The sequence below is a fragment of the Branchiostoma belcheri genome, unplaced genomic scaffold (assembly GCF_001625305.1).
Source record: "Branchiostoma belcheri isolate BF01 breed outbred unplaced genomic scaffold, Haploidv18h27 scaffold24, whole genome shotgun sequence".
NCBI lineage: Eukaryota > Metazoa > Chordata > Leptocardii > Amphioxiformes > Branchiostomatidae > Branchiostoma > Branchiostoma belcheri.
In genome coordinates, this window is record NW_017803843.1 from 996,971 (window position 1) to 1,015,592 (window position 18,622).

General features: G+C 40.0%; 2 protein-coding genes across 4 annotated transcripts; one reads left to right on the plus strand and one right to left on the minus strand.

Moving 5' to 3' along the window:
• Window positions 1–240: 240 nt before the first annotated feature.
• On the minus strand, window positions 241–10,875 carry LOC109471074 (suppressor of fused homolog). 3 transcript variants are annotated; one of them, XM_019770266.1, is made up of 12 exons: window positions 10,577–10,875; window positions 5,648–5,782; window positions 5,373–5,509; window positions 4,710–4,852; window positions 4,384–4,469; window positions 4,067–4,139; window positions 3,687–3,828; window positions 3,144–3,267; window positions 2,677–2,814; window positions 2,347–2,485; window positions 2,146–2,214; window positions 241–1,820 (listed from the first exon to the last, which is right to left on the minus strand). In XM_019770266.1, exons 1-12 carry the CDS (start codon window positions 10,786–10,788, stop codon window positions 1,749–1,751), a joined length of 1,470 nt encoding a protein of 489 aa, XP_019625825.1. In that variant the 5' UTR covers window positions 10,789–10,875; the 3' UTR covers window positions 241–1,748. The 3 variants fall into 3 exon arrangements, with proteins under 3 accessions (XP_019625825.1, XP_019625824.1, XP_019625826.1); XM_019770265.1 differs by having other exon boundaries at window positions 5,358–5,509; window positions 10,577–10,874; XM_019770267.1 differs by lacking the exon at window positions 10,577–10,875 and adding an exon at window positions 6,664–6,745 and having other exon boundaries at window positions 5,358–5,509.
• Window positions 10,876–11,744: 869 nt separating this feature from the next.
• Window positions 11,745–18,094, plus strand: LOC109471075 (beta-centractin). Its single transcript, XM_019770268.1, has 13 exons — window positions 11,745–11,899; window positions 12,893–12,957; window positions 13,135–13,210; window positions 13,442–13,480; window positions 13,734–13,820; window positions 14,152–14,214; window positions 14,562–14,623; window positions 15,179–15,395; window positions 15,645–15,737; window positions 16,077–16,251; window positions 16,552–16,613; window positions 16,728–16,768; window positions 16,923–18,094. The coding sequence occupies exons 1-13, from the start codon at window positions 11,852–11,854 to the stop codon at window positions 17,023–17,025; spliced, it is 1,131 nt and encodes a 376-aa protein (XP_019625827.1). The 5' UTR covers window positions 11,745–11,851; the 3' UTR covers window positions 17,026–18,094.
• The last annotated feature ends 528 nt before the right edge of the window (window positions 18,095–18,622 follow it).

Here is an 18,622-nt window from a genome sequence, read left to right on the forward strand (position 1 = left end):
AAATACCCCCAAATCGTACCTATACAGGGTGTTATATAGATGGTACTGTATGTGTCGCGCGACATATGTTGCGCACAGCAGGATAAGGGTTTTAACATGTAGAAACCTACAAATTTGCAAGACAGACATTCCAAAACTTTGTGAGCCCCAGTCTTAAGTACAATATGCACAAAGACAACAGGACAGCAAAATAAGATGGGTATCAATAGGAATAACACAAACATGGAAATGACACAAGTCTGGACATAAAACAGCATATATTTACAGTTTACAGTTAACTTGGCAAAGCAGCACCTAGAAAACTACATTTCCTATTTGCTATATGAAAATACTTTTCTGTACATTTATAAGGCAATGCTTGAGACAGAGTACATGTAACTACATACCTTTTTTGGTACTGTGGAGTTAGTTGACTAAACACTTGTCATACCAAATGTTTAGAAAATGTTGAGGCATTGTCTACAGTGAAATGTTCTTTTACAAGAATCAACAAAAATTGGTCTTTCTAACACAATGCAGCAGCAATTTGGAATTGTAAGCAATAGGCAAATTTCACTTGCAAGGCACTTTTCATGAACAGCTGAGCTCACGAACAACACAATGATTATTTGTGGTCCTAAAACTCCATCAGAAACAAAGATATACGGTTTGGAGAGAATGATAACATCACAGTTATTTGTGAATTTGGTTAGAGCATTAAGCACAATATCCTCTTTACTATACTTAAGATAATACTATAAACTGTGATACTGAAGCAAAGCAAACATCTTTAACATCTACAAATCAAAAATCCTTTAGCAATGAAAGCATATTCAGCAGCAAAAAAATTTCTCAGGCCATAGATACACGTTGTACATTATCTCTCAAGTATTGAATATGTTGAAGATGTTACAATATAAAAGCAGTCTGTACCATACATGATTCTCAAACAAACCCTTTAAATAAATGAATGGCCAACTGTCCTTCCCTGTCAAAAAAGCTGTTGCAAGCACCCTGTATTTATCAATTTGACACTACCATTGGGCTTTTGTATATGGAACTTAAATACACATTGCTAGTGCCTTGATAGCTTTTTATCGGTACAATATTTAAAAATGCAATTTGTATGATTCCAATTTATGAATAAAACATCTAAAACCTATTGTGATTAAAACAAAGCAGCTGATAAACTACTAACATTGTGATGTGCGGTGTTGCTACTGGTTTGAGTCTTTAACTGTAGGAAATTAACAATGCAACAATTTCTGTAACCTCTTCCAAAGTAAGATTTTATGGCAGGTGTCACTTGTTGACACAATGATGTTGTGGCAAATCTATGGCATTGCATTCATCTATATAAACTTTATCATAATCACTATTAATATGCTTTTGAGAACAGCATAAATACCCCCAGCATTCCACAGAAACACAATTAACAAAGGACTCTTTATAAATTGACACGTGTTCCATTCAGGTTTCAACATAGTAATGATCTTAAATCATGATTCTGATGTACTAGTTCAAATGCCTTACACTGAGGCAAGAAACAGTTTAAAAGACAACCATTCTTTCATTCTAATACATTATCATTGTTTCCTTTTCATCACCCTTATCCAGAGTACAGGGGAAAGTACATGATACTCTACTCATAGCCAAATACCATTCAGGTACCTTTATCATAATTTCAATATAGATACAGTATCCACTGCACGAAAACAACCTCTACCCCCCATATACAACATGGCTCTTTACAAACCACACCTTCCATGTCACCAGTCGTCTGGTAGGATACTGATGGTCAACCCTTTCTCTCTCCATCTGTACTGCTTTGGCACCACAAGCTGAGGAAATACAATACACAGATGACATCAGTTACAGGTACACAGAGATGCAAAACAGTTCAGCATCATATTTTATAGCAAGACAGGTATAATCAAAGAAAACTAGTTTCTTAAATGTGCCATCTGGTAATCTGTAGAAGAGCCTTACAGATCTTTTTTACTTCCCAGATATGTGATCCTAATAAAAATCAGAACAAATTCTAGGCAATTAGGCCATCTAAGACTCAGACATTTATAATGTTAGACTTTGGCACATCTTCCCATTGGAAGCCAAGCCAAATAAAGTTATTAGAAAATTAGATAACAAAGGTGCAAAGAGGCTTACTTCTTCTGTGCTGGACAGCTCCTCCAAGTCTTTTATGACTGCTTCTAGAAAATCTTCTGGTATAAGAACCTATAGGATCAAACACATTGGTAAATTACGTTCTACTTCACTGTTATACAACATTCTGAACATTAAAAAATCATGGTTTACACTGCACAAAGCGTAGATAACAAAACACATTTGGACATGTATTCAGCTTACCTGTAACCATGGCCCTCTGGAAGCATATGGGTGGCTTTCATCCGCTATGGCTCCCATCACTCTTGGTGACACAAATGTTATTGCAGAATTCCCTGACACGTCCTTGAATGTGAAGTGACGTCCGTGTTTCAATCTCCCCCTGAAAATACATATGCACAAAGGCATGAAAATAGCATCCAAGTTACATACACTAGTGAGTATATCTCTACATGGCAGCAAATTGCAGCATCCTCTGGATGAAAGACAGTGGACCAATCCTTACTGTCTTCTGCATGTCTTACAACATGCTTCACAGATTTTTGTTAAACTTAAGAAACCCACAGTCCTTACCTCATGACTAGTGGCAGTAGAGTCCCAGCCTCCTTGTTAATTTTGACATGTACAGCATCCATGGTCTGGCTCCTCTGTAGCTCGCCTGGCTTCACCTCCTCTGTACTGCCTGAACTGCTCAGGGAGTCTTTCCTCTCTCTAAGAACAGCCATTTAAACAATTAATACCACTGCAATTGCAATGTCTCTTACATCATCATAAATACAACATGAATATCTAATGATATCATGGACAACTTTTTAGTCTTCTCATATCCTGAGTAATGAAATTACAGTAAAAACTGCCTAAGTAGAGCTAGCACTCAGGGATCTGACAACATCTGGCCTATATGTACAGGTGATCACAATAGACAGGACTCTTTATGCGTCAAAAAGTAGTCACATCGGCTAGCTAGGTTTGACTGTATTATTGTACCAAACAACACAGAACCAACACCTGATGTGAATGAAGTTCTGTGTCCACCTTACCTGTCTGTGTTGTGGTTGACATGATCCGTCCAGTCGGCACCTGCCCCGGTTCCAAACCCAGCCGCCCCTGAGCCATGTTGTCCCATCAACCCCCTCCTCAGCTCTGCCTTGATTTGCTCTGATTCTGAAGTCATGGAAAATATAGTTAGCCTTGTTAACATTCTCCAAGAGCCAGCTTGACCTTCATCTTACAACCTATTTTTTTTCCAGCCAGCTTTCCTGATTACTTTTGGGAGCAAAGTAATTGAAACCAACACCTAAACTTGGCAGGCGGGCAACACCCTCAGCTCAGACATACCAGAAAGTTCCAGATGCAACAGTGTGGTTACCAGGCTAAAAGTATAGGTACCTATTATACAAAAACTGGATCGTTTGGAGTAAAAAGAGTTGAGCACAAAGGACAGGTGGTTAATATCACTCACTGTTACACCCTGCATTGTTCACATTAAGTTCCTTCAGTAATAATGAACTTAATCCATATACCAGGGTAACAAAGTCAGCTATTGGAAGACACCCTACACGGCCACATACATGTACACATACCATGTGGTGTTATACGCTGTCTGACTGTTTCCTCTGATTCTTCTCTTTCTTCTCGGGAATCTTCCATCTCTTCCCAGCTGCACTTGGCGCTCACACCACTCAGGTTGGAGCCCTCAGTCTCAATTCCTCTCTCAACAACCTCCTACACACAAGAACAACCAAGTGAGAAATCTTTGGATAAAACAGGACTTCATAAAGTCATATATAGTGTTCAGGCAATCTTGTTAATCTTTTTTGTTGAGAGATTTATAAAGGACCACAGGTTGCTGCTCTGAAACAAACACATCTATTGCTGGTTGAAAGTCAGCATCACACAGCATTGGGAGTCTAAATCACAGCATAGTATGCTAGCTTGAATACATATGGTTTGCCCTACTCACCTGAAGTTGTGGGTCCTTCTCAAAGATGGTTTCACCTCTTCTCATGTCAGTAAGAAGCCATGGTCCCCCTGCACTGTGGAATGAGAGAAAATGGTAATCAACATCGAACATCTTTCACCTCCAAGCGCACTGGAAATAGCAAAATTTCTTAAGACTAGGTATCAAACAATCATTTTTAGACAACCTACATCCAACTCCTGCACTGTGACATTACCAGAATCATCCACAAATGGTACTAGGAATACAGCTTTCTTTGAGCGTGTAACCCATTAAAGGAAAAGGCAGTACAGCAGTACTACAGTTATTGGAATACCTACACTGGCACATTCCGCAGCAGTTCCAGGATTCCTGGACCGTTCCATCTCTGTGCAGCCTGCAGCTCCTCTGCAGTCACTCCAATAATCTAAAACAACATGGCATTGGTCACTCTTACAGTCACTAAAATCTTTTCAACCTGTTACAGCCTCCGGCAGTATAGGATTAACATGTCTGCTCTTACACATGTACAAGTGAAGAGATGTAGTCAACATAGAATCTTTCTTATCTTCATAAAAATGCACAAGAAATTGAGAACAATGCTTAGCTCTATCATTAACAGTTAGCATAACCATAGATTGTGTATTACATAACATAAGGTCTATACCTGTATAAAGTTGATGGTGCCCATTGGGGACATGATAGACTGTAGGAGAGGGTCCTCTGCCATAAGCATGTGCTGAATACGAGACTCACTGCTGTCCAGGGCATTGTGCCAGGACACATGATCACCAGCACACAGGACATTGTCTGTTAACCAGAAATATATTCATTAAGTCTTGCATACATATTTATACTACAGTGTATTACAAAACAAGCACACAGTTCATCAATCCTAAGATTTTTCACTAGAACATGAACATATATGTAATTGTACATCAGATCAATAATATGTTCTCATGATTTTTTGATCGACATGATCAGTGAGTTGCTTGCCAGTACATAAACTTAGTCTTTCTACTTTCTTTACCTCTGCAATGAGTTAACTAATACTTAAAGCTACAGGGATATTACAGACATCTGACAATTCACAAGCCATCTCAACTCTTTACCAGTAAACAATGTTTTGAATCTTTCTCTTCCTCTTTCTCTACCTTACGGTAGTACCTATATGTAAAAAGTTACAATGTACTACTACAATGTAGTAACAAACACACACAATAAAGATAAATTATCATTCTGTGAGCATGGTACACTGTATTTAGACACTGAACAAGATACACACACAGTATGAAATGTAAAAAATCTTCCTTACGATTGCTCTCCTCACCTGACTGGAAGACATATCTGGCCAAGGTCTGCATCAGGGCAGCAGGCCAGGTGGGCGGGGCCGTTTCACCAGTCTCCTTCTTTAGGCGGATTGTCAGCTCAAATCCAAAGCCACTCGGGCCTTCCGGGCCAGTGTATCTAGGGATTAAAACACAAGCCTAAGTCAGAGGGTCAGTAAACATAACATGTAGTACTGTACTGTTATGCTAACTTATAGTTGTCTTGTTTGCAATATCTTGAATAAGGAGCCAGAGACAAACATTATACAGTACTTACTCGTGCACTCTGCCATCTCCGTACAGATCAGAGAGACCGAAGCTGACATAATGCCAGTGTGCAGGGATGCCTCTGTTTGGGTCTCCTGGGTTAGAATACATGCTGATGTAGTCTAACGGGTCCGGACCACCCAACCTAGCAAAGCAGAAAAAAAGAGAGTTTATTTATCATTCGGATGATTTGGCATAGCAACACTAACCTATTATGGTTGACGAAGAATAAAATACACATACCTCTGCTATTATTTTTTGTCTTTTAACACTTGTAACCTTGCTTGGGAGCGCTTCTTTCAAACAGCATTCCTAAAAAATCTGCCTGAAGAAAGAATTCTGTTCCCACACACATCAGTCTTTTTCCTACTCTCCAAGCAGAGGTATGGGTTTTGGGGGTATTTTTAGCGTGTTTTTAGGCTTTTTTATCGGGGTTTCTCTTTTGCACTGAATTTTTTTTCCACCAAACCCAACCTCTGCAGGCAGTCGAAAACTTCAATGGGCTATAAACCTAATCATTTCAACACATTTCAGTCGTTCTGCAAGGAGGTGTGAACCAGACGCATGAATAGGTACAGTCAGCAGGAGGCGTGTGGCCCAATGAATGCCTTTCCGACTGCCTAGATGTGTGATAATCCACCACAATAAAATGGATATCCCTAATGACAGTTTGATGGTTCCCGGGGAGGGGCACTATCGCCTGTTTTGAATAGGTTTGCCCCTCCCCGAGGTGAGTGCCGGCAGAGGTTGGGTTTGGTGGAAAAAAAAATTCAGTGCAAAAGAGAAACCCCGATAAAAAAGCCTAAAAACACGCTAAAAATACCCCCAAAACCCATACCTCTGCTTGGAGAGTATCTTTTTCCTAACTGCAGGGTATATCCTAAATGGAGAGCAGGCCACCTTTCCCAGGCCCTGGCCACTGACTGACTGACATGGACATGACCTCTACATACTATTGATAGTACTGCCCCCAACAGAGTTTTAACCACTAACCGTTCCACCACACAGAGTCACTATCAGGTTTACATTTTAATGGCAGTGTCCAATGGTGGCACCTCCAGCAAAGGTTATGGCCCTCCTCCATTGTGTTCAAAGCCACTCAATAGACTAAATATGAATAATGGAGAGAGACCATGGACGCAAATACTAGTAACTGTCCAACCAGATTCAAATATTGTATTGTGTGCATTGTACCTTGTTCTGTCGTTGCATTCTGTTACTTCTAGCTTATCAATCATCTTTATTCAGAACTAATGAAAGAAAGTTACTAATACTAGTGGATGTAGTAGTGGTAGATATGGTTTGAGCAAGGAGGTTCACTTCAATGCAAGACCTCTTGTATTTAACCTCCTTGGTTTGAGTAATGTTGATTCATTCATTCATTGCTGTTCTCATATGTGCAGGACAAAGGAATACATGTGACATACAAACCTTTATTTTAGAGTAATTGAAATGTATACAAAGAGGACAAATTCACACCTCTTCTGCATCATCTACATTCACACAACATCAACATATTACAACACCTGATGGTACAATTTAGAGATCCTTTGATCTTAATTACATTTCTTAATTACTAGTGTGTAGGTGTGAATAGGCCCCAATTAACACAACTTCAAACAGCAACAATGGATAATACAGATGATGCTGAATAAGCTATAAAGTCCTCATGGACCCCCTGCCTTGTAAAACCTGCTATTATATGGAAAAACGCAGGCTCTTACACCACACATCCCCCACAGAGAGGATCAGGAGACTGAGTGAATGTAATGCTATACCTAACTGTTGGACTTTAAATTCTGTAGTTAGGCTCAACTCTTACTAAAACAGGTTAAGAAAACAAAATTTTATGACATTACAGATCACTTCATAATAAACCCTTAAAATCATTGCCAACCTAAGGAAATTTTCAGACACATGACTAGCCTGGATGCCAGACCCAAAGCACACTGGACACACAGTGTTCTCCCCAGAAAATTTTAGTATGAGGGAGGAAACTTACCGAGCACACACTAAGCGACGCGCAACGCGCGTCGCCGGGGGGGTGGTCCGGAGGGGGGTGCCCCCCCCCTCCGGAGGAGGAAGCTATAGCATTTTGACTGTTATAAATAGAAATGGAGGCCATTTCCTGCAATTTCAGCCTTCTGTCTTTCCTAAATATACAACTTACACATAATAGCTTAAGAGACTCCAACACCAAGTTGAAAGAAAAGAAATGGCACATTTAACCATGATTTAACTTCAAGATCAAGGTGTTGGGACTCTTCTAGCTTATTACTATAATTGGAAACTCAATTTGTATGTGGTTGTCATTATGCATTTATTTGCCGGTAAATGTGTAACATTATAACAAGACAGGTAACAGCATCTTATAGAAGTCACAAGAGGATACATCTCCTTTATTTGTAGTTCTGCACCAAGCAGTGCAGCACTTGTATACACTACTACTAGAACAGTCTTCACTATAGCAGGGTTCTCCCCAGGATTTGAGAGGCATGGCCCCCCCTCCAGAGGGGGGAAGCTGAAGCATTTTTCTTTATCTAAATACAAATGGAAGCCATTTCCTGCAACTTCAGGTTTTGAACTGCCAGAAAAAAATGTTAACATACAGGAAAAAATTGGGCATAGGTTCCACGCTCTGACCCCTAACCGGGGGCCAACGGTGCCTTCAAGTTCGACAATTGAAACAGAATATGACATTAAGTCATACATTTTCCACTTGGAACTTGAGGCAAGCAATTATGGGAAAATGTAGAGAAGCTGGGACAAAACCTTATCCTAATGCTAATCCTTATGTTATCACCAACTTGTAAACAAGTCCCTTATAATTATCAAAGTACCATCAAGAGTACCATCAAAACAAAATTTCACTTCTCTAACATTAAATAATCGGTCCCATGTTTAGGACTAACAAAGTTACACATTCAAGAAAATACTTTTGAATTTAAAAAAAAAAAAAGAAAAAAAAAGAAATCTGAAGAAAAAAATATTAATCTGCACAACATTTTATTGGTTTCTATCTCTTTGCTTGTCTACAAGTCGATAATGTGATTGTATCAATTTTCAAACGCCCTAAAATTAGCTAAATCGGCGAATTAAGGTGATTGCGCAATTGACGTGCCCTATGACCTTCGACCTTTTGGGGGTCATGCAGGCGTCAACAGTGCCCTCCCCATGCCTTGCCCGTCCGTTTTCGTCGGCAAATTTCTGCTTTTTTAGAGGTTTTGAGACCTTAAAACTCATACCATGGGAGAAATAAACCACATACGTTATTTTTATGGTAAATATCGCTAAAATGGACCATGCATTTTTTTGTCGCGTTGCCGATTTTTGGCAGAAGCCTTGCGGTGCGGCCGCCATGTGCTACGCCGATAGGTACAGGCCGTCCCCCGTCCGGGTTTGTGGGCAAAATTCAGCTTTTTTTTTAACGTTTCGGGACTTAAAAACCGACAGCAGGGGAAAAATAAATCGTATACGTTATTTTCATGGGAAATACCGCTATCATGAACCAGACATTTTCTGTCGCGTCAACGAATTTCGCGGCCGCCACATGCTTCATAATTTCGCGGTACGGTAGGGAATTTTCTACGGTTTATAAGTTCGTAAACGTATCGGCTTTTATTTTTAAACTTATTATCAGGGTCGAGGGCTTTGGTTTACAAAGAAATCAGACAATTAGCTTTCTTTACACGACTTTAAAACGCTAGCGGGGCGCCCGATGTTCCACCAATGACAGCGATTCTCTCAGTAGCGTCGTGCGAAATACTCATTGTTTACTCGATTATCGCCCCATTCACAAGTTTTCAGAGACAATGCCGGTGGGAAAATAGACGCCACTAAGCCCCGAAATCAGGAAATTTTATCGAATTTTAGCGAAATTTTGTAGAAAAATCGGGATGCAACACCCTAGATTTGAAAATGAGTATGAGGGCGCTGAGCTAGGAGTATCAGGGCGCAGCGCCCTTGTTCCATCGTCTGGGGAGAACCCTGACACAAAATATCTCAGTGTGCTAGGACACATGACCAGATCGGCAGATATCAAGCATCCAGATATGACCAAGGAGGTTAAATACAATTGTATTGTATTGACATGGCCAAGACTGAAGAGGTCTATTTAAAGTTAAAAGTGAACCACATACTGACATTTCATTATACCAAACCAGATACAGATCAGATACAGACTTGGAAGTCAAGAGGTCTGATTGAACTTGAAATTGACTAACCTATTATCATGGGAACCATATTCTATCTAAATTCAGACCAGACTGTCATCTGTTAAAAATATTTTGCACTTGTTGGCAGCAAAATGACACTTTTATTCTATACAAATACCTTCCGGTAAATAAAAGAAATAGTATTTTCTCCTTTTTTTGGAGGGAGGGATAAATTTTTGTGTCACAGTTTCTGTGTGTATCACCTAGATCAAAACAACGGGCTGCTTTCCAAGCATCTTAAGTTGATAAAACCTCTAACATTTGCCTAGGGGTAAAGTATACACAGAACAAGCTGCTCTATGAAGTCTATCTTCTCAAGATTCAAGTAAATGTGCGTAGTGCAAGGCCTGTTCAGCCTTTCAAAAAATCGGTGTCCTTTTCTTCTTCTGATACGGAATGATGACTTTGAACTTGAGCTTGTGTTACTGATATCCGTTAGGAACGATCCCGAGCTGAGATCCAAGGATGTGGCTTCGGGCCGGTAGCTGGCTGCAAGTTGATACGGCATGATGTAAAACTGCGCGCCGCACTGGTGCATGCCACCCCACGGCCACAACGGCACCATTCCCCACGACATTTTGACTAAAACCTAGCTTCAACCTTTCTTGTTGAAGCCTTGGGGAACTTTCCTCTGTATTAGAGAATCGAAATTTTGTGAAAATTAGTTATATCTTTAGAAGGAAAATGAGTTCCTAAAATGACCATAACAAAGCATGCCTCCTCACCAGTATTTGACGACAGCCGTGACTTGGAGCGGGTTGGGTTGGTCGGCATACAGCCGCCGACAGGCTTGGTAGATGGCTTGAAGCCCGACCGGGGTGGTCATGGGCATCATTTGTGGCGGCATGGGCATTCCGGGTACCCCAGGGTGGGGGTGGTGGTGCGGGATGGCCTCCGTCCCGGGGACTGGGGAGAGATGTGGAGGGCCCGACTCCATCTTGGTGAGCTCACTGCGTCCGTCCAAAACACCAGTCAGCCCACACTGTTCCAACAGTTGTCGGCACCCCCGGTAATTAGCCTGCTTATCATTTAAATAACAAACGTATTCCCCATTTCACACCACATTACAAAACGTTTCATGAATTTTTATTAAGCAAAATAGATCATAATGACCTTAAAATTGGTTTGTTGAAATGAATCTACCAAGTATTAGGAAATAACACCTTGTATTGAACAGGAGTGAAAACAGTAAATCTACTCGCTTGCTTTTCCTTCCTTCCAAGCAGTCACAGACCACCCACATTGTGTCTAGGACACTACTCATATCGTTCTGTAAACGTTTAATATTGAATTCTTCGAGCTTTGATCACGTAGGGCATTTTTGTGTTGTCCTCTTTCTTCAATTAGCATATGATCAAATCTATTTAGAGTTATGATGCGGATTCTCTCAGAGCAGACGACAAAACTGAGCCCTACGGAAAACATGCGGAAAACTGCTTGTTATTCTGAGATCTTCTGAGATTTTTTGCAGCAGTTGAACGTTGAAAAACTGGCAAAAAAGTTAACCTAAATTTTGCTAAGAGTTTATAAATTTCCGGGTTTGCATCAGGGTCCAGTTATTATGCACTGAAAAGTTTTTTGCCATGGCAAAGCATGCAGACATATCTCTAGTGTCCAAACATCAACAGGTCACACGCGCTCACCCCTGTTTTTCAAATAGACTAGTCTAGAAAACAACTTTGACCTAATGGCACAGAAATGCAAAGGCGTTTCTGAAGTTTCTCCGACCAAACAAAACATACACCACAGTATAGCATGATTTTAAAGTGTAAAAAATTTAATTTGTATAGATAATTTTGTTGATATTGATTAAAAGTCTATATATCTGAGATTTTATTTATTAAGCTTTCAAAGTAATATTTTTATTTCAATTGATTTGCTGCGCTCTAAGATGACGTCACCCAGGTATCCCACCATACCGTTCGCGGGGCCTGACCCTCCCATCTCTACCGGAGAAGCCTGCAGAAGGCGGGCAGAGTTGTGCCTACAAATTACTCACCATGGAGTCTTACGACATTATCGCCAACCAGCCAGTCGTGATCGACAATGTAAGTCCACGCTTCAGACCAAGTTTCACCTCCCTACAACCTGAACTAAGTTTGCTACGCGTAAATTTGTAACTTGTGGCATCCTCTGTCAAAATTCAACATGTCCGACTTCGGCACTTGTGGGACGGTTGAATTGATCCCGGCTTTAGCCAACTCTGGATTTCTCGTCGCAAATACAGTCCCTTGTCTCACACAAAAACAATCTAGTGTAAACAGTATGTTGACCCGATGTATAAGATCTCACCCAGAGTCATCCCAAACGTCTGACGTGGAACGTGTTCTGCATGCATATTTGATTGATAAACTTTCCGGAAGCAGACTCGATGGGGGAATTTCAGCAGCATAACTCAGTTATAAGAATGATGCAATTAGTTTCAGGGATATGCGGAAGGCAGGGCAGGTTTATGTATGTCTTGACGTTATGTCTGATGGTAGAGACCCATACATGCATGATGATGACCATCAAATTATGCCAGTCTTGCATATATCAAGCTAAATCATATATTTTTATCAAATGATTGCAGTATTTTTCAGTATAACATTTCAGCATCTGTGCAAGCATTACCTCAATTTACCACGATACTGGATGCAGTAGATATAGGTTTCCATCTGCCCATAGTGTACCAGCCTTAACACCATAAATAGTTCATCAGCGAAACTGCATTAGGATTGACTGCTAATATATGCATTTACAACAACAGGGATGGCAACAGAAGTCTGTATTTAATGGATACAGTTTTTGTCATCATTGACCATTCGTCACAGTATGCTATGTAGAATGTACATCACACAATATAGTTTTTAGCTGGGGGCCATCATGTCACAGATGGAGATAAAAAGATAATCTCAAAGCAGATGGTGGGTGAAAGATCACATTTTCTGATGGACTCCTAGTGAGTGCCATGAGAAAATGTTACAATGATTACAATGTCAACCTGCAGGCTATTGAAACATTGGTAGTGACTGATGTTTACCTTTTTTGTCATATTTCAGGGCTCAGGAGTGGTTAAAGCTGGTTTTGCAGGGGATCAAATCCCAAAGTACCACTTTCCAAACTAGTAAGTGTCAGTTCTCATATTTTTATTATATGATGGATCGCCATAGGGAGATTATACTGCTTGTACTGTAGCATAAAAGCAGTGTTCAAGAAATACAGTTTATTATACTGTTGGCAGCTGCTTGTAAAGGTATATTAGCAAGGGCTAAATCCTCACTTTACTTTTTGCTCCACACAGCATTGGTCGTCCTAAACATGTACGAGTGATGGCTGGAGCACTGGAAGGAGACATGTTCATTGGACCTAAGGCTGAGGTATGGGAGTAGATTGTATGAGCATGTGGTTTTACTAAGGGAGAATACAGAGCAGATTGACAGGGTTTTATGAAACTGATGAAGAATGGTGATCTTTACAAAGTACGTTTCTCTTGAAATTTCTTGGTTTGTTGTAGAAAGAAAAAAATTACAATACAAGTACATTCATCCAACAAAATGTTATGAAAAAATATATGTGACGTCATAACCTCTGTTTGAAATCTGTTTCAGGAACACAGAGGCCTGCTGACTATCCGCTACCCAATGGAGGTAATGATAATCATTGTATGGTGTGAGGTTGTATTGTACATTTGTATTTTGATACTGACAGGAGACTGGGGATTGTTAGATGTACAGTCTACTAGTATATACAACATCCAGTACTTTGCCACCAGTTCCCATTGTGTGATTCCTGCAAAGGCACATAATGATGCCCTTTCTACCATTGTAAAAGTAAAGCTGAAACTTGAAAACTCTTAACAGCAGGTTGTTTGTGACATCTTACATCTGTTGTGTACTACAGCATGGCATAGTGACAGACTGGAATGACATGGAGAGGATATGGCAGTACATCTACTCCAAGGATCAGCTCCAAACCTTCTCTGAAGAGGTATGCTTATTACAAGATACTTTCATTGTACATCTAATGTGAACACATTGGCGTAGACTGTACATGATTTCACACATTACAAAGATATATCCGTTGTATCACATTTTAGTTTCTTTAAAGCAGTTGCTGTTTATTTTCCTTGCTGTTTATTTTCCTATGTCCTGTACAGTGAAATTGTCTAGAATACTAAAAGTGGAAACAGAAACAAGGATTCTCAGTGCTTTTTGAACACCACGTGGTGACCTGTTACCTGATTATGCATCAGTGGAATTCCATGTGTATGAAGTCCCAGATGTACAAAGTCATGTGCCCATGTTCCCTGTACCCCCAGCATCCTGTGCTGTTGACTGAGGCTCCACTCAACCCCAGGAGGAACAGGGAAAAGGCTGCAGAGGTGAGAGGTCCTGCTGGGGACATGCTAAAGCTGTGCCAAGTCTAGTGCCTTATTTATTATTGTGTCTTTTTGCTGAACATGTATTGCAAGAAACATTGTGTACATGTACGTGTACTTTTTCATCTAGTGATTTTCAAAATGTCTTGAAATAAACCAGGCATAATGTTTATAAGAGTGTGAAAGTGAGAAGAAAATTCTACTGGGAGGACCAGACCATAGATTACAGATAGTAAAGAATGTCAATGATTTGAATGAAAGTTGTGTTTGATATTTAAGTGGGCATGTCTCTCTATATATACTTTTTGACAACAGGATTTTAATACCGAGTTATGTTGTTTCTCTTTCAGGTGTTTTTTGAGACCTTCAATGTACCAGCTCTGTTCATCTCAATGCAGGCAGTCCTCAGTCTGTGAGTTAACAAAGCACTGAATGGTTTCAACCAGAAAGTGTACTTTTGTGTGTGGTGAAAGGCATGACATTTATGTTCCTGCTTTAGCATGATCTTGGCATTGTCCTGGAAGAGAAAAGAAGTTGAAATGCAAGAAAATACTTCTCTAAAACCTGGTTGCTGTGTTTTACTAATGCTGACTTGTTTGACAATTCTTGCATCAAAATTATCTTTTATTTTTTGTTTTCTTTTTTCCTCCATGGGCAATGATGAGATCATGAAAAGAGACCTCTCCGTGGTTGAAGATGCTTAGTAATATACTGAGCCCACCTTTGACTTAGTTTTTGTAGCTTAAGTTGCATGTTTTTGCAGCTTTCTACCTAAAATATCCATGTCCTGCCTATCTTTTGTTGGTAACTTTGATTGCAAAATCCTTTGAGAATAATGTATGTTTTACTACTCCCTAACTATGTATAAGTTTTCATGCGGTCCAGACTTTAAGGCAAGTGTTTGCGACAAGGCATAGTGTAGTACCGGTAGTAGATTGTGTTCAAACTTTTCCTTTTTCTGCCTAAGCTACGCGACGGGGCGCACGACTGGCGTTGTGCTGGACGCCGGAGACGGTGTGACCCACGCCGTGCCGATCTACGAGGGTTTCGCCATGCCCCACTCCATCATGAGAGTAGACATCGCCGGACGGGACGTCACACGGTACCTGCGACTCCTGCTCAGAAAGGAGGGACACAACTTCCACACCTCTGCTGAGATGGAGATTGTCAAAACTATCAAGGAGGTAACAGCTCGGAACGACTCAAAAACCTACCTTTAGCAAAACCCATGGTCCTTATCTTAGTTTAAAATACTTACCATTTAAAGTGTGGTAATTTTATGTTGTATAGGATTTCTGCTGTGATTTCAGTTGAGTATAAAATTCATACAGACAAGTCATCATGAAAAGATTTAAGTATTTTTGTGTACACATGTGAATCAGCTAAGTAATGCTTTACATAAATGAATGGACTTGTTTGTTATTTTATTTCAGAGAGCATGTTACCTGTCAAGCAACCCTCAGAAGGAAGAAACCATGGAGACAGAGAAGACCCAGTATGCCCTTCCTGATGGCAGCTCTCTCGAGGTACATACATGTATAGCCTATAGGGTTACATGCAGGCAGGACATGTTGGAGTTTGTATCCGCAAATGATGCCAAAAAGGATATATTTGATAGTCGTTGATAATCATACTCTAGTCAACATGGACATGCAAAAATACACACCAATGGAGTGCAACATCATTTTTAACATTAGCACACTGAAGTAGGCTTTTGGTTACCAATTTTCTTTTGGTTACAGGGTCAGGCAGTAGCTCCTTCAACACTTCCAATATCATTACCTACTAGAAATGGGCATTATTATCAGCCCATTACATTGGTAGTTACTAAATGATAAGTTGTTTGTACCGTGAATATTTTGTAGGTTGGCCCAGCGCGCTTCCGTGCTCCTGAGCTGCTGTTCAGACCAGACCTGATCGGGGAGGAGTGTGAGGGTCTGCATGAGGTGCTGGCCTTCTCCATACACAAGTCGGACATGGACCTGAGGAGAACACTCTACACCAACATTGTACTGTCAGGAGGATCCACGTTATTTAAAGGTACAGGCTGTTGTTTGACACTAACTCCGCTGTGAATTTTTTTTTTGGCAGTCAGCTCCCTGGCATCTGCTGCAGACATTGCAGCTGAACATATGTGACATGGTTTTCTGATGTTCTAACAGTACCCTAATTTCCAAATACCGGTAGTCTATATTAGGACGATGGTCTAGTGTCATCCCATATTCAATTCTATGAATTACAGACACACTTAAACAATTGACAGCTGTGTTGTTTTTTGTAAGTGAAAGCCAGATAGAGTACTGTGTTAATATATTTTATCCATTCTATTTTTCCCTTTAGGTTTTGGAGACAGACTACTTAGCGAGGTCAAGAAGCTAGCACCAAAGGACGTCAAGATTAGGGTCAGTGGTGACTTCTGAGTTTGCACTTTAGTTGTTGATGTATTGATCTTTTGTATCAATCACTTTGCATATGGATGTTAACATGTTCTTACTTGAATGTTTTGTCCATTGCAGATTTCTGCACCACAGGAGAGGTTGTATTCCACATGGATAGGGTAAGATAATGCTCTATATTTGTGTATGATAATTTTTGATACATAAAAAAACTTCCTAAGTGAATGATACATAATATTGTTATTGAATTTGAATCCAGTTCTTCTCAGCAACTCTCATATCTTAAAATGTTGTGTACACTTCTTGCCTCCCCAGGGGTTCTATATTGGCCTCCCTGGACACCTTCAAGAAGATGTGGGTGTCCAAGAAAGAGTACGACGAAGACGGGTCCCGAGCGATCCACCGCAAGACGTTCTAACGCCGGGGAGAGGGAGCTAGCTCTAGCATCAAGACAGTTGTGCAGGTCAAACCACACCCAGAGCTCAGTATTGTGTGCAGTGCCATGGAAATCAAGGGGGTTGAACAACTCATCAAATTCAAAAATGTGTGAGGCTCTTTGTTTAGCCTACTTTAGACTTATTGCTTTGTAAAAATTATGTGCAACTGCAAAGACCTATTGTTGTCAATGGAATCAAACTCAAGCTGGAAATATGTGCATTCATGGGTTTCCTGGATATATATGAATGTATATGGAGGATATCAATGTCAGGGTATGATTGATAAAGTGTTTGCTGGTACTGGTGTAGAAGGAACAACATTGTATCTGAATGTTTTGGTACATGTTTTTGGGTTTGGAAGTTGTGATGGTATGGGAGTTGTTTTCAACCAAGTTTGCTAAGTTTGATGATGTTTTGGAAGTAAAATTGTTTAACTTCTTAAACCTGGCCCTGTTGGTGCCTACTGATCTGCACAAGTGTTGTTAATTTGATGTAGCATAGTTAAATGAAAGTTATGAACATGGGTCCAGCCATTGGTGTAGTGATAGATTATGGAGGATTACTATTTGTATTACTCCTGTATAATTCTTGAGGTACACATTTAAGCCGATACAATATATCTAGCACAAACTAACCTGTACCATACTGTGGTGAGAAAAAGTGAGTCGATTTTGTTTTAGACTGAGATGAAAATTAAACAATTACAGAAGTGTTCTGTAGAATCAGGTGTGAGACACTTTGTATTGGTTGAATCTGTGGCTGCAAATGTCGAGCTGCCTTTGTCTATGATAAACCAATGAGTCTTACTTAGGTGTTTTGCACTGTGCAAAGTCATGTTGAGAACATGCTTACTAGATGATACATTGTTGCTGTTCATTTTTTTACTGCCTCATCAAGATAGAAAATAGCCACTGTGGAAGTTGCAGAAGAAACCATTTTAATAGATTGCTGAATCTTCCAAAGGCCACAGCTATTTAGTAACTCATTTTAGTTCATTGGTATTTTCCAAACTGTACCACCTATCAGGTAAAGCACTAAAAAAACATGTGAGCCCTGTGTTTCAAATATACAGCAATGTGTTTTGAAAGGTTGGTTCAAGGTCACAACTTCAGATATTAGTTCAGAAGAACATCTTGATGAACATTATATTTGGGAGACAACATTGTGATTGAAAATGTTCCACTACATGTACATGTACATGTATGTTTTGTTTCTAACCGAAGTTGTTGTGCACTCCTTCGCCTTTTTTTATCAAAATGTTGACACATCTCAGAGACAAATCCAAGAACAAAGTAGTTACATAGATGTGACCTGTGGTAATTTGAACATGATAAAGTTTTGCAGATGCTTTGCATTATGTGGAAATCATACTGCGAGAGCTACCGATAGTTTCACAGGATTTTACAATGAATCCAACATTTTTCAGGGGTAATTATAGAGAACTGTGTGTCACCAACATACCTGGTATTGCCAGTTCAAGTTTGTCAGACATGTTTGTCCTAATTTTAGTTGTGCTGTTTCCCCAATCTGAGACCCTATCAAATTTATACAACTCGTGATTGAAAGATTGTTTGCCAA